Raw genomic sequence first — 16,076 nt, forward strand, 5'->3', positions numbered from 1 at the left:
ATTAACTGACTTAAAACACCAAGAAAAAAATATAAGAGATTTAATAAGGTTTCACTACTAGTTTCATTGGAAATGCCAACTTCGTCAGGTGAATACAGTATCATGGAGAAAACAACATCTTAAAAATATATTGTACTTTAACAAATACAGAGTTCAGAACAAGTAATAGTTATGTTTGAAAGAGAGTCTGAGCGTTAGTTCTGGCATGAAGCATGTTGCGTGTGAATGAAATCATGAGTGTGCCAAAACTGAATGACAGCGCTATGTGAATCGGGTAAGCTGTAACTGAGATTGCTGTTAGAACAGCAGGGTTCAGAGCTATTTCTTTAGATTCCAAGATATGTCTCTCTAATTCATCGGAGCATTTATGGATATTTGAAGTTAAGTTCCAGTCTATTTAATGTTGTCGTCCTTCAACATTGGTATTGGCTGAGAATAAAACGTGCCTCGATAGTGCACTAGCATGGACTCTATTATAAGAAATGTCATGTTGGTGTTCTTCTAGGTGGAGAGAGAGAGATGGATTTTTCTGTCTGGCCATGATATGGTTTGCCGCAACTTCAAATGATTTTGTATACTCCTGGGAACTGAAGACGGTTGTGTTTTACTTTAGGTTGACTGAGACAAGATTGGAGTTTTGGAAAGGTGGAGAAATATGTTTTAACATTAAATTTCTTCAGGATTTTAACCAGTTTAGGAGAAAGAGAACTTATATATGGTAAGAAGATGTAGGCTGTTGGGTTTGAGTTATCTTCATTACCATATTAATTACGTACACTAAGACGATTATAGATACTTTTAGGAGAGTAACTGTTATTTAAGAAAGTCCTTTTGAGGTAATTAAGTTCTTGTTGAAGTTTCTCTTCTTCTGTTCACAACAAGGATCTCGTCCGATGAGCTAGTGTGGAAATAATTCCTAATTTCTGAGGGGGCTACTAGTGAGACGAAGCATGTAGGTATCTATCGGTGTGTGTGTGTGTTGGCTTTCTAAAGATAAAAATCTTGAGATCATTTGTTGTTCTAGGAAGTTTTACATCTAGAAAAGCTAAAACACCATTAACTTCTGGTTCAGATGTGATGTTTATTTTTTGATGAAAATTGTTTAAATGATCCAGAAAGGTTTGTAGGTTTTCTGAGCCGTGCTCCTGGCATTTCTGATGAAACTAGTAGTGAAACTTTATTAAATCTCTTTTTTTTTTCTTGGCATTTAAATCAGTTAATAATTATAAATGCCATTTAACTGAGTTATTTACTCTAACCATACTCCTTCTGACGAGGGTATCCAACATCTCATAAAAAAAGTACCGGAAGACCCTTAAAAATATTAGACTTTTCATAAACAGACTTGTTCTTAAAAAGATGTAAGTTCCATTCAATCATCCCTGAGTTCTTACAATTTAAAGAGTCCATCCATGCAAAACGAGTGCATATTACTTATCGCATGGCCAAACTAGAACTTTTGGAAGAAAGGATTTGGATGCCAAACATAGTTTAGCTTCATAATAGATTTAGTTTAATCCTTTATCCCAGTGAGAGCAAACAAAGTTTGCGCCTGAAAATATCTTCAGGCGCAAACCTTAGTCCTGAAGATATTTTCAGGCGCAAACTTTGTTTGCTCTCACTGGGATAAAGGATTAAACTAAATCTATTATAGTCTAACCTAGTGATAAATAAATTTTCAACATAGTTTAGCTTCTTTGTTCTCAAAAAAAAGGTACATTAGAAAACAGCCTAGAGTCTTCATTAGACAATATATCTTGGAATGAGACTAAATCTATTAGTGCACTTTTTGCAGCTAGAACCCAAAACATCAATAAACATAAACTGATTAGGAAATTTGATTCCCTCAAACATAATCAAGACCATGTATCCTCTAATATTGCTTCACACACTCTTAACAATGTTGTCATTAATAATCTTCAGATACGCTTACAACGGAAGAAATAAATGTACTCTCCAAGGGACTTAATTTCGTCCCTTCACCTAGATCTATCCCTAAAGAACTTTTTCTTATGAAAATAGAAAAAGCTGCCTCCAATTACCAACACAGGATGCAAACCTACTTAGGATAGAATTTGCTATATTTGCAATCAAAACAGTAGTACTCCCACTGACAACGTCTCCAGTTTGGAGAGAAAAGGAATTCATCAACTGCGGAATAAAAAAAATATCATAATTTTTCCAGCTGACAAAGGGAATGCTACTGTCATCCTGAATAGGACTGATTATCACCTCAAGATCTGTGAATTATTTGTAATACTTACTCTGAACTTCAAGCAGATCCCACGAGAGAACTACATAACCGGATAAATAATCTCCTATAATCCACCTCAGAATTACCTTGGAATATCGGCCTATCACTCCGCTCTCTTCATCCGCTTATGGCCTTCTGAAGATCCACAAAGAAAACACTCCTCTCAGACCAAGAGTCGAAAGTATTGACTCCCCTATATAATCTTTTGAAATATCACGCTACCTCCTTGAAACATCTCACGTGAAAGGAAAGGGTACAAAGGCGGATAACAAAGATGGTATCAGGACTGTACAATGATACGTGTGTAGAGGCTTAAGTGCTGTGAGGACATCATGTTGGAGGCTTAATGGATTTTTTACAACACTCAAAAAGAATTAAAATAGAATTTAATACTTCCTATATTTCGTCCTAGTCACTAGGACATCTACGGGGATTACAAAAACAATTAATGTAACATATACACAAATAACAAACAATACTAAGCCCAACCACGTGGGTGACACTAAAGTCCTATCTAGGTAGAGCGCCCTCTAAGGGCAGTAGTAGGTTGCCTGGAATGTAAGGTGGGAACTCTGGTGATGAGTGTTTCCCAAAAATTTTCGGAAGTTTAATGCAACCGTATTTATCGAGATTTGGTTGGTTTTTGAGAGCTGCTGCTGCTTCTAAGAAAAGTCTCTCTTTCTTGAATTTGCTGTGGTGGAGCATGGCGGTTTTCTTCCAAACATGGTCAGCCAAGCCTGAATGGCCATAGTTGTGTTTAAAGATATAAGACTTGTGTTCCTCTAGACGGATGGATGCTGATCTGCCTGTCTGTCCAAAGTACGCCAGCTTACAGGAACAGGGTACTATGTAAACTCCAGGCAGAGAGAGAGGAGGGAGCTGATCTTTTGTAGAACGGATAAGGGTAGCAAGTTTGCGGTGGGGCTTATATGCTGTGTGTAGTACTGTTTTAGTATCTTGGCTATTTTTTCACGTCAAAACTACGACTATCTAGGCAACTAAATAGGCTGACCTTTTTAAAACAATGTCGGGATACAAGAGTGATACCAAACTGCGTTAAAATGAAGATCAATTTCCATTCCAAAAAAGCACTTTGTATATATAACCCTGTCAGCCGGGCATTACTCCGCAAGCAAATCGCCTCTACACGTGCTACCCTCGCAGTGACGAATGCTGCCATTGGCTCCTTACATTCAGAGCTCTCCACCGTTCTTAACCCTGAACTTTGGTCGATTCTCTCTGGCATTTCGGAAACTTCCGCACAGAGAGAATTCGAAAAAATAAAAAAATAAACACATCAAGAAATATAGCAACCTTGTGAAAAACAAACCACAACCACAAATTCAACCACTCCAGACAGTAATAAACCTCTCTTCCAAAAGGCTCAACGATGATGCCGTCAGTGCCCTTAGCCTCGGCCGTAATTTTGCCGTTGCTCCGAAGGAAGTGCCGGTGCTTGACGTAATGGTGAACATCGAACGGGGAATTGGTCGCTTACCGTCGGAGATAGCTAACAACATCAGACTTGACGTAGCCAACATCCTCGCGCATTCTTCGCCGCCAAAAAGTAATTTATCATATGCCCGACGCACAGCTCTCCTAAAACTACGTAAAGAAAAAAGTATCGTCATCACCAGAGCGGATAAGGGTAATGCCACAGTCGTTCTTAATACCAGTAGTACAATCGTAAAATGAACATTATCCTCCGCGATCGCGCTACCTACATCCCGCTAGAACACGACCCCACAAAAAACACAAGTTAAGAAACTAAAAATCTTACTCCAAAAAGTATCTTCCTGGCCCCTTGACGTCACGAAAAAAACTTAAACCTTTCTGCTCCCGTCCCCCCCCGAATATACGGTTTACCAAAAATCCACAAACCCAATTCCCCACACAGGCCTATAGTAGATGCCACCAATGCACCTTGCTATAGACTATCTAAACAGCTGGCCAACTCTCTGATCCCCCTCACCGGAAGGTCCCCTTCCTATATAAAAAACTCGACCCACTTTAAAGCCCTCACAGAAAATTTAACCTTGAATAAGACAGAAATATTGGTAAGCTTTGATATCTCCTCTTTGTTTACCAATATTCCCTTAACTGACACCTTATCTCTCTTAGAAAACGTTTTTCCCTCTGACATCTTAGATCTCTTTTCCTTTGCCATTAACTCTGGGTATTTCTCTTGGAACAACAAAATCTACAAGCAGATAGAGGGAACTGCCATGGTTCCCCTCTCTCACCCCCCCCTTGCCAATTTCTATATGGAAGATTTCGAAAAACGAGCCATAGACTCAGCCCCACTCAAACCTTCTATCTGGCTAAGATATGTAGATGATGTGTTCTCTATTTGGCCTCATGGCCCAGACACATTAGACTCCTTCTTCAGTCATCTCAATAGTCTACATCCAAGAATCCAGTTCACTATGGAAAAGGAAAAGAACAATTGTTTACCCTTCCTAGACACCTTAGTCACACGCCTGCCTAATGATACACTTACCTTCACCGTATACAGACAACCCACACACACAGGCAGATACATTCACAAACTCTCCCACCACCACCCCTCTCAACAATATGGCATTATTAAAACTCTTACCAAGAGAGTCCACAATCTTTGTTCCGGTGGAACCGCCCTCATTACTGAGCTTAACCACATACACAGCAGTTTCCTCTCCAATGGCTACAGCGATCACAGTATCAAAAAAAATAATCAACTCCTCCCCCATTCCCCGTCCTTCTCGTCATCAAGAATTTAAAAATGCCATCACCATACCCTACATCCGTGGCACATCCGAAAAAATAGCCAAGATACTAAAACAGTGCTACACACAGCATATAAGCCCCACCGCAAACTTGCTACCCTTATCCGTTTTACAAAAGATCAGCTCCCTCCTCTCTCTCTGCCTGGAGTTTACAAAGTACCCTGTTCCTGTAAGCTGGCGTACTTTGGACAGACAGGCAGATCAGCATCCATCCGTTTAGAGGAACACAAGTCTTATATCTTCAAACACAACTATGGCCATTCAGGCTTGGCTGACCATGTTTTGGACACCACCCACAGGGTATCATGGAAGAAAACCATCATGCTCCACCACAGCAAATTCAAGAAAGAGAGACTTTTCTTAGAAGCAGCAGCAGCTCTCAAAAACCAACCAAATCTCAATAAATACGGTTGCATTAAACTTCCGAAGATTTGGGAAACACTCATCACCAGAGGTCCCACCTTACATTCCAGGCAATCTACTACTGCCCTTACAGGGCGCTCTACCTAGATAGGACTTTAGTGTCACCCACGTGGTTGGGCTTAGTATTGTTTGTTATTTGTGTTTATGTTACATTAATTGTTTTTGTAATCCCCGTAGATGTCCTAGTGACTAGGACGAAATATAGGAAGTATTAAATTCTATTTTAATTCTTTTTGAGTGTTGTAAAAAAATCCATTAAGCCTCCAACATGCTGTACAATGATAGTTATGAGGATCAACTGATGGAATGTGGACTGCAGAGTTTGGTGGATAGAAGAAGGAGAGGTGATATGATTGAGACTTTTAAACTGTTGTGAGGTGGTTACAGGGTTGACACTGGGGAGTTCTTTCGCTTGGTTGAACAGCGGGAAGGGGTGATGACAAGAGGCTATCCCTGGAAGTTATGAAAGGAAACTGTGAGCAAGAGGGTGAGGAGTGGTTTCTTTACACGGAGGGTGGTTGAACTGTGGAAATGCATTGCCTGATGGAGTGGTGGGAGCAAGAACGATCAATGAGTTTAAAGAGTGGTATGATAGACTTTGTGTTTCTTAGGGGGGGACCTCCCCTCGATGGGTCTTAATAGACTTTGTGTTTCATAGTAAGGACCTTCCATGATGAGTCTTTTGACTCCATGGAGGGCCTGAATAATAATAATAATAACAATAATAATCTATAAAGAACTCGGCTGATTTTGTCTTGAAGATCAAGAACATCCAACTTAACGAAGTAGAAAGAATGGTTAGCTTTGACATGGTCTAACTATTCACCAATGTTCCAACCCAGGAAGTCCTTAGTCTCTTAAAAAAGAACTTATCTAAAAAGAGTTTTGCCTTACTTGTGCATTTTGTGGATTCAGGCTACTTCTTATTTGAAGACACGATCTACAAACAGAACAGCGTTTGGCAATGGGTAGCCCGTTGTCTCCGGTGATAGCCAACGTTCTTCTGGAAGATTTTGAGGAAAAGCCATTTCCTCAGCGACACTGAAACCCAAAATCAGGCTATGTAACATGGACGACATTTTTCTAATTTGGGAGCATGGCTCAGAAAACTTTCAGAACTTTTCTGGATCATTTAAACAATTTTCATCAAAATATAAACTTCACCTCCAAACCAGAAGTTAATGGTGTTTTAGCTTTTCTAAATATAAAACTTTCTAGAACAACGGATGGTCTCAAGATTTTTATCTTTAGAAAGCCAACACACACCGATAGATACCTACATGCTTCATCTCACTACTAGCCCCCCCCCTTCAGAAATTAGGAATTATTTGCACACTAGCTCATTGGGCAAGATCCTTGTTGTCAGAAGAAGAGGAACTTCAACAAGAACTTAGTCACCTCAAAAGGACTTTCTTAAATAACAGTTACTCTCCTAAAAGTATCTATAATCATCTTAGCGTACATAATTAACATGGTAATGAAGATAACTCAAACCCAACAGCCTACATCTCCTTACCATATATAAGTTCACTATCTCCTAAACTGGTGAAAATCCTGAAGAAATTTAATGTTAAAACATATTTCTCCACCTTTCCAAAACTCCGATCTTGCCTCAGTCAACCTAAAGTAAAACACAATCTTCTTCAGTTCCCAGGAGTATAGAAAATATTTGCAGTTGCGGCAAACTATATTATGGCCAGACAGAAAAGTCCGTCTCTCTCTCTCTCCACCTAGAAGAACACCAACGTGACATTTCTTATAACATAGGCCATGCTGGTGTCCTATCCAGCCACGTTTTATTCTTGGCCAATACTAATGTTGAAGCACGACAACTTCAAATAGATTGGAACTTGACTCCAGATATCCATAAATGCTCCAATGAATTAGAGAATCGTATCTTGGAATCCAAAGAAATTGCTCTTGACACTGCACATCATACAGGTGTCATCCAGTTTTGGATGATACCTGTACGATGTGATCTCGTGATGTCATTCACATGCAACGTGCTTCATGCCAGAACTAACTCTTGGTCTCTATTTCAAACGTTGCTACTACTTTTTCTAAACTCTGTATTTCTTAAAGTACAATATATTTTTAAGATGTTGTTTTCTCCATGGTACTGTTTTCACCTGATGAAGTCAGCATTTCTGATGAAAGTAGTAGTGAAAACCGTATTAAATCTCATATATTTTTTTTCTCTGTGTTTAAGTCAATTATAAACATGTCATTTAACTGAGTTAATTACTATGTAAATATATATATATATATATATATATATATATATATATATATATATATATATATATATATGTATGTATGTGTGTGTGTGTGTGCATGTGTGTCTGTGTGTGTACATATAAATAAAGTTAAAAGGTTATATAATAACCTTTTAAGGTTAAAGGTTATATAATAACCTTTAACCTTAACCTTTAGTGGGGGAAATCATATAAAACTATAATTTATATATATAACTGTAAATCAGTTTGAATTGCATTTGAGATTTTCAATATTATTAACCACCTAACCAGCTATTATGGATAAAATACAAATCCTAATATGCTTCGTATCCATCATATATTTCAATGTAATAGCAATGGTATTACAATTTTAATATGCACTTCACATCCATGATAACCTTGACGTCTATAGATGTCTTGGCTGGTAGCATGGTTAAGACAACTCACAAATGCTAATTTTCTAAATTAATTTCTACCTAAAAAGTTGCTCCTGACATGCAATAATAACTGAGCACCTCCATAGTGAAATTAGAAGAATGATGGTACATCACGCCCTTCAATTGGAAAAGGCCTAAGTTCAATTCTTCTCATGATGAGAAGAATCTTTATATAGAAATTTTTCAATAAAAGGTGAGTTAGCCAATCACATACAGAGATAGAAGGGTTTTTTCCTCCTGCAAACTTGGATTTTTCATCCTGCATACAAACAAATTGACCTTCAGAACACATGAAATTTACAAACAAAAACATACTAGTTGGTGGTGGGCATTAGATGGCATTGGTATAGATGATGGTAGCAGTGGTTTGGTGTAGCTAGTGAAAGTGGTGGAGATTGAGAGTTGTTGAGTAGATGCCCTCCCTCAATGAGTCTTTGGACTTCTTGGAGGTATCATGAAATAATAAATGATAATAATTATCATAAACTTTATGAAAAAGGCACCTGTTCAACACATAATTAAAGTAGGGCGATAGTGAATGCAGAAGATGTCAAAATCTTGCAGGATGACTCAAATAGATTGGAGTTCTGGGCTAAGGAGAATGGATGTCAATTTAATGTGACAAAATGTAAGGTTATGCATTTTGGGGTGAAAAGATTAGCAGCAGTATACCACATTGGTGGAACTGTACTCCAGAAGATTGATGAGGCCAGGGATTTGGGAGTGTTGGTGGATAGGGAGATGAAGTTTAGGGGGCACATTGCAAAAGTAGCTAAATCAGCTCATCAACTCACTTGGTTGTTGAAAAATACCTTGACGAGCAGAGACAAGCAAGTTATTGTACCTCTGTACCGAGCCTTGATAAGACCTCATCTCGACTACTGTGCCCAGATTTGGTCACCTCGGTTCCTTCTTGATGGGGAGGAGGTGGAGAGGATCCAGAGGTGAGTGATTAAGATAATAGCAGGTCTATGGAATGAACCATATGAGAACAGGTTGAAGATTTGTGGGTTGCAGAAACTAGTTGATAGGCGGAAAAGGGGAGATATGATTGAGACATTCAAATTGCTAAAGGGATTCTATAGGATTAATTCAGAGGATATTTTTGAGATCAGGACTGGTGGTGGGAGAACTAGGGGACACGTATGGAAGCTGGGCAAGAGTGTGGTTAGCAGGGGTGTTAGAGCTGGGTTCTTTACTTTTAGAGTGGTAAATGAATGGAATAAGTTGCCAGAGTCTGTTGTGGGTGCTATGACAGTGAGCGAGTTCAAGGCAAGGTATGATAGATACTGTGAGAATGTCATATAGTTGTGTGGACATGATGTTTAGGGCCTCCCTCGATGAGTCTAAGGACTCCCTGGAGTTGCCCGAAATAATAATAATAATATGGTAGGGCAAGTTTCCACATGCAGACACTGCCTGAGAGAAGAAAGGGCTGAAGTTCCATATAAACAGTGATGATAACTACCTTATGTATAGTTTTAAAAAAAATGTTCAAATTTATTTTAATGCTTAATCATAACAAATGATTATTGCTTATATTATAAGGTCAGTCATAATGGTTTCAATTATGATACATACATCTTCAAGGCCCACCTTTCCTAATTGGATTGTGGGGGCAACAGCTGCAAGAGGAACTTCCAATGGTCACGATCCTCTGCCACCAAACTCAGGTGTTCTGGTGGGATTCCCAAACGTGTCCACCCAAGGTTTTGAATATAATCTATACAGCGAGTCCTTGGCCTTCCACCCTCTGGCTTGGCAAAGAGGGCCTGTTGAGGGAGCTTCTCTTGTGGCATTCTGACCAGGTGCCCATACCAATGTAACTGTGATCTCACAACATGAAGCAGCAGCAGTTGAGTATTGAGGGTTTTCCAAATTGCAGAGCTTCTGACTTTGTCGAGTCTTGTCAGCCCCGCAAACCTTTGAAGGAACCTCATTTCAGCCGCTTGGATTTGTGTCTGCATTCTTTCGGTCATTACCCAACTCTCATGACCATAGGTGAGGATGGGGACATAGACTGTATTGAAGACAGCCAGCTATGATTATGAGTTCAATTATGATTTCAAACAATATAAACTGCTATTTAAAATAATTTTCTTATAAATCAATATAACTTAGGGTGAGCACCTATGGTCATGAGAGTTGGGTAATGACCGAAAGAATGCGGACACGAAAAGCTAAACTTTGTCAACTCAGAAATCTTCAGTCTATGCTCATAGGAAGCACTAACGTTTTGGTAACTCACCTCTGAATCATGGCCACCCTTCCACATCCCAGGAAACCCAGGCAACTAAATCTCTGCATAATAATCAGATGTAGTCATTTGTTGTTGTCTTGTCCTTTGAAGAGTCTCAGATGTTTCCATGTGCTCCTTGGACTGCTTTGGCTATGTCAATGATTTTGTTTGTATAGAACTGTTGTTCAGGATTAGGGTCTATTGCTTGCAAGGCTGCTTAATTGCTGGAGGTAAAATGTGAGTGGGTGTCAGTTCAGTATTAGGGCAGTTGTTGCAGTTTCCATATGTTCTCATATCATCTGTATTGATCTTCATTCCTCTATAATGTCCTGTTCGTAGTCTTGCTATCATGGTGGAGGGAGGTCTTTCTGTCAGCATTGATTTCGGGATTTTGATGTTGTCTCACTGATTTCAGTGGAATTAGTTTAACTTTTGCTAGTGCGTTAGCATCAGCAAGAGTTATCATGTCAGTTTCTTGGTTGAGTTCTCTGGCCTCTTCTGCTAATTTATCAGCTGCTTCATTGTAATCAATGCCAACATCAGCAGGAATCCATTATAAAATGCAACTTTTTCCTAAACACTTTAGTTCATTTAAGAGTTTATGGGTGTCTTGGGTGAGCTTGGTATTGCCATTTTTGATTGCCTCCATAGCTGATCTCGAGTCATTGTAAATTATAATTCCCTCTGATTGCTGAGATGGTGATAATTTTAAGTAGGCTTTGAGTGCTTTATTTATTGCATAAAGTTCACTGGTAAAATTGGAAGCTTCTCCCAGATCCAACTTTTATTGAAAGTTTTTCACCTTTCAGGAGTAGAAGGAGAACACCAGCACCCCAATTAATCATATTGGTGTCTGACAATCCATTGGTATAACAAATAACCTGTTTGGAGGATGAAAGAAGTTGATAGTATTTAGGCCTTTTTCTTTTGATCTTTTTTGATTATTTTTTTTGTATAGAGTTTGGTAAGGTTTAGATTGATGGAGGTATTTGGAGAAGGAGTGGAAAATAGAGGTTCTTTGTTTATGTTACCTGATCAAGACCTATTTCCTTTCTGATAGTGTCATCATATTGCAAGTTGATGATCTGTGAAGTCTGCATTTTTGATTCTAATGTTCATAAGTTTTTAGGGAGATATGATTGCTTTGGCAGCTTTGATATTATTAATGAATTTTATGGTGGCAAATTTTCATCTGTCCTCCAGAAGGTCAAGCCCACATTCCTGTTGGACTCTGATGTTGTTAGTGGATGAGACTGCACCAATGATATCAAAGCCTTATACAGCTTTATAATAACTTCATTATTATTATTATTACAGTAGCCTGTCAGTAAGTTTCTTAAATCCATATGATCCTTTGAGCTTTGTAATGTTTTCTGAAAACTCAGTCAACTTGCTGGCCTCCAGCTCTCCCACCAACAGGCTGTAGGTTTGAATCCCACAATGGTTGGGAGGTTTATAATTATCTTTAGGTAGGAAATGAATTTTGTCACTCAGTAGGCAACCACTGTCCCATTTATTGGAGGCCTAAAGTAGTTTAAAAAGTTTCATGTTTGAGATCTAGAGCAGGGTTTATGGAACGTGTAAATATAAATAAACATTAATGATGATTAAAAATATCCTTAGCTTGCCCATGATACTAATGAACCATAGATTCACAACTCTTTAGGAGCGGGAGATGAATTAAATTAAAAAAGCTTCCTGTGTATCATCATCCAAGATTCCTGGATGCATTAGTTTCCTATAGGATTTATTGGATTGCCCATAGGAACTGCAGTTGAAAAAGAGATTATGGAAGATATATATAGGATTTATTGAATTGCCCATAGGAACTGTAGTTGAAAAAGAGATTATGGAAGATATATAAGGAGAGGGGTGGAGGACAGCTACACAAAGAATATAAGATACAGGCCAGGAGAGTGACCAGAATGGTGAGGAAGGCAACTGGAATATGAGAAGAGATTGGTACTAAGATCCAAAGAAAATCCTAGGGAATTTTTTAGCTATGTAGCCGGAGAAACGATTGTGGAAGAATGACATTGCAGGATAAAAATGGGAATAGGGTGACTGATGCAGAGGACATAGTGGAGTTGTTCAATGAGCACTTTATTGGAGTATTTCATCCTGGAGGAGGTTTTAATACTAGAGGGATAGGGCAGGTTCAGGGTTTAGAGGTGCAAGAGGAGAGTGTGTTCCAAATACTGAGTACTCTGGATACCAGTAAAGCTGTTGGACTGGATGGTATTTCACCACGGGTTTTGAGAGAATGCGCTAAAGCACTGACAGCTCTGTTGACTTGGCTTTTCAATAAAAGTCTGGCTGTGGGAATGGAAGGAAGGTAAGATAGTGCCGCTGCATAAGGGCGGTAGCAGACTGGAAGTATCTAATTATAGGCCTGTTTGTGTCATCAGTAGTTGTTAAGGTCTTGGAGAAATTAGTGAGGGACTATATACAGCATTGGGCAGATGAGAGTAATGTTATCTGTGAGAATCAACATGGATTTGTTAAGGGGCACCTTGCTTTAGTAATATGATCGCCTTTTATAATCAAGTGACAAGAGCAGTTGATGAGGGAAAGACATATATGCTGCATTTTTTTGGATTTTGCAAAGGCATTTGACAGGGTGCCACATGATAAGCTGATATTTAAGTTGCAGTAGATGGGTTTAAATGTCGGATTAGTCAAATGGATTCAGGATTGGCTGACTGATAGGTATCAGAGAGTTGTGTATGGTAGGGCAATATCAAGGAAGCAGAAGGTTACAAGTGGGGTTCCACAGGGATCAGTACTGGGACCTGTATTGTTCAACCTTTATATCAATGATATTGTTAATGGATTGAAAGGGGAAATTCAGTTGTTTGCTGATGATGTGAAGCCGGGAAGGGTTATCAGTAATAGTGCAAATGTGGCAGCCCTGCAAGAGAATTTGATTAAACTAGACAGTGGGCAAATGAATGGGGTATCGGTTCAATGGTCTGGAGGTTTGGGATCCATCGATGGGAGGATGCATAGTCGATTGGAGGAGCGATACTGGAGGAGGTATGGGAGACAAGAGATCTTGGGGGGGGGGGGGGATGATGATTGTTAGAAAACTGAAATTCAGGGAGCATATTGCAAAGGTGGTGAGGGTCCGCACGGTTAGCCTAGTGGCTTTGCACTTTGCAACCATATGCCTGGGAAAGGAATGTCCCAGGTTCGATTCCTGTCGAACCTGGGACACTCCTTGAGGAATGTGAGGAACTTGAGTATCTTCCTCGGATATAGCCAAGTTAACTGGTCTTGGGCACGGGCAGTAGGGTTTTTTTCCGCCAGTTTATCTGGTGCTTTTCATCCTGCAAGCAGGCAAACTGGTCCCGTGAACATACGCTTCTACAGCCAAAAACATACATACCCCCCCCCCCCCCTGTGGCAGACTAGGTGACAGGTTGGTTGGGAGTGGTACTAACAAGTAGTTGCAGCTAAGTAACACGTGGGCCCTGCATAGGAAGTGGGAATAACAGGTAGTGAAAGAAGAAGATTGCAAAGGTAGTGAGGGTAACTCAGAGGATTGTTGCAATACTGAGAAGGATGCTGACCTGCAGAGATAAAAGAGTTATCATTCCATTGTATAAGGCCCTGATCAGATCACATTTAGACTTGTTCTCAGATTTGGTCCCCAGTATTTGAAGAGGATAAATTGACTGTGGAAAGGGTACAGAGGCGGATAACAAAGATGGTTTCAGGACTGTACAATATGAGTTATGAGGATCGACTGAGGGAATGTGGACTGCAGAGTTTAGTGAATAGAAGAAGGAGAAGTGATATGATCTAGACTTTTAAACTGTTGAGAGGCAGTTATAGGGTAGACATTGGAAAGTTCTTTCACTCGGTGCAACGATGGGAAGGGGCGATGACAAGGGGCCTCCCTGGAAGTTACAAAAGGAGGCTGTGTGCAAGAGGGTAAGGAGTAGTTTCTTTGCATGGTGGGTGGCTGAACCTCGGAATGCATTGCCTGAGAGAGTGGCTGGAGTGGGAACGGTCAATGGGTTCAAGGTGTGGTATGATAAACTTTGTGTTTCCTAAAAACAACCTCCCACGATGAGTCTTTTGACTCCATGGAGGCCTGGATAATAATAATAATCATGATATAGTGGAATCCAATATAATCTGTACATTCTTTACAATCAATACATCTCTTAAGCCTAAAGTGTACAATTTTACATTTGGCCATATCAAACTGACAACCATCTCTTGCCACACTGTCAGTCTATTCAGATCATCTTTATTAATATTTGTCCTCCCCATTTTATCCCCATTGGCAAACAACTGGATATTCCTCTTAAAATCATTCTCAGTATTATGACCATGTAAATTGAACTACAACACTTGGGCATATTGTAGAGATATGCCCAAATAATGCAAATCTCTGTGATATGCCACTGGTTATCTGCTTTTTGATTCAGTTCGGCCATATACTCTGTGATGTCTGCCCATAGCTGTTTTTTATCCATGTCGTCAGCTGCATGTCCATCCCCATTTGCTCCAACTTTAGTAGGTTTTATGTGGTATCCTGTCAAATGCATTTGTAAAGTATAACAATATCATGGTGTAGCTATTTCCCTTATCCAACTGAACTATCACAATATGGCCTTCCCTTCACAGAGTCATGCCTTCCTTCATAATAAACAATACTAGGCCTGCCTGACTTGTCACAGCCGAGTAGGCACTAATGTCCCCTAACTAACAAGCCTACTTTGCTAATAGCTAAGGGACATTCCTGTGTGTAATATTTACATTTTTTCATAATTTTTATATTAAGTTACTTTTATCACATTCTAAATGTCCTTCATTTTTCTTTTTACAGAACGCTTCAAGGAAATCATTTATGAAACATACGATCTCTTCGTGCTGAATATTTGTGAAGTATGCGGATCCTATCAGTGTCCATATTGTCCACACTTCAGCACTGCTGTTAGACCTGCAGTATTTTGGTCTCTATATGGAATAGCTGCCATATATTATCTTCTCAAGGGAATTCAATAAATTATGAAAAGCATAGTGATAAATTTTACCAGTAGTATCTACTGAGTCATTGTCACATGAAGTGAAAGCTATGAATAAATTTTTCATGTACATATTGGATTGGCAATTCTATAGCGTATATCTTCACATGGAATGTTGAATTATGGCACGTTAAGATAACAAGGAATAACATGCATTCTAGATATACTGTTTGCTTCAGGATTTTAGAGACTTGACTGTTTAAAGAAAGTTTGCATAAACCAAGATAATTGTACTTGGTAAACTCTGTGAACTTCGCTATAAATGAACTTGTTGATTTTTTCCTGTGGTTTTCCATGTTTTTTTAGAAGCCGACTTTTTATAAATGTTAAGAATTTGTTATTATATACATGAATTTTGTGTAAAATTGTTGTTATATGTTGTTATTTATATATATATTCTGTATATAAGAGTTTAAATGCTGTAAGATAAATATATATGAAATAATGCACTGTTTCTAATTAATGTTTTTTTAATCATGCACACATTGTCAACAAATAATTCATAAAATGTTCAAATTCATTGTTCAAATAATTCATAAAATGCTTCTCACTCAGCAGCAGTTATATTAGTTGTTATATACAACACTCCCATACACATATTCATTTTATACCAATGAATAGGACCATAGGTTTACTGGAATGATTAATAAACCCTCCTTCCATCCCTCAATGGCTCATTTAC

General features: G+C 38.9%; 1 protein-coding gene across 2 annotated transcripts in view; it reads left to right on the forward strand.

The window, feature by feature from the left end:
* Nucleotides 1-15,833, forward strand: part of LOC150097025 (CD109 antigen-like) — a 623,307-nt gene extending 607,474 nt beyond the window's left edge. For both annotated transcript variants that reach the window (XM_090407831.1, XM_090407832.1), the window contains one exon: nucleotides 15,196-15,833. In XM_090407831.1, coding sequence (XP_090263957.1) covers nucleotides 15,196-15,374 — 179 coding nt within the window. In that variant the 3' untranslated portion in view covers nucleotides 15,375-15,833. The remainder of the gene's footprint in view (nucleotides 1-15,195) is intronic.
* Nucleotides 15,834-16,076: the final 243 nt, after the last annotated feature.

This window comes from Typopeltis vanoorti, chromosome 18 (genome assembly GCF_054136105.1).
Source record: "Typopeltis vanoorti isolate ZY-2024b chromosome 18, IOZ_Tvanoo_1.0, whole genome shotgun sequence".
Classification (NCBI taxonomy): Eukaryota; Metazoa; Arthropoda; class Arachnida; order Uropygi; family Thelyphonidae; genus Typopeltis; species Typopeltis vanoorti.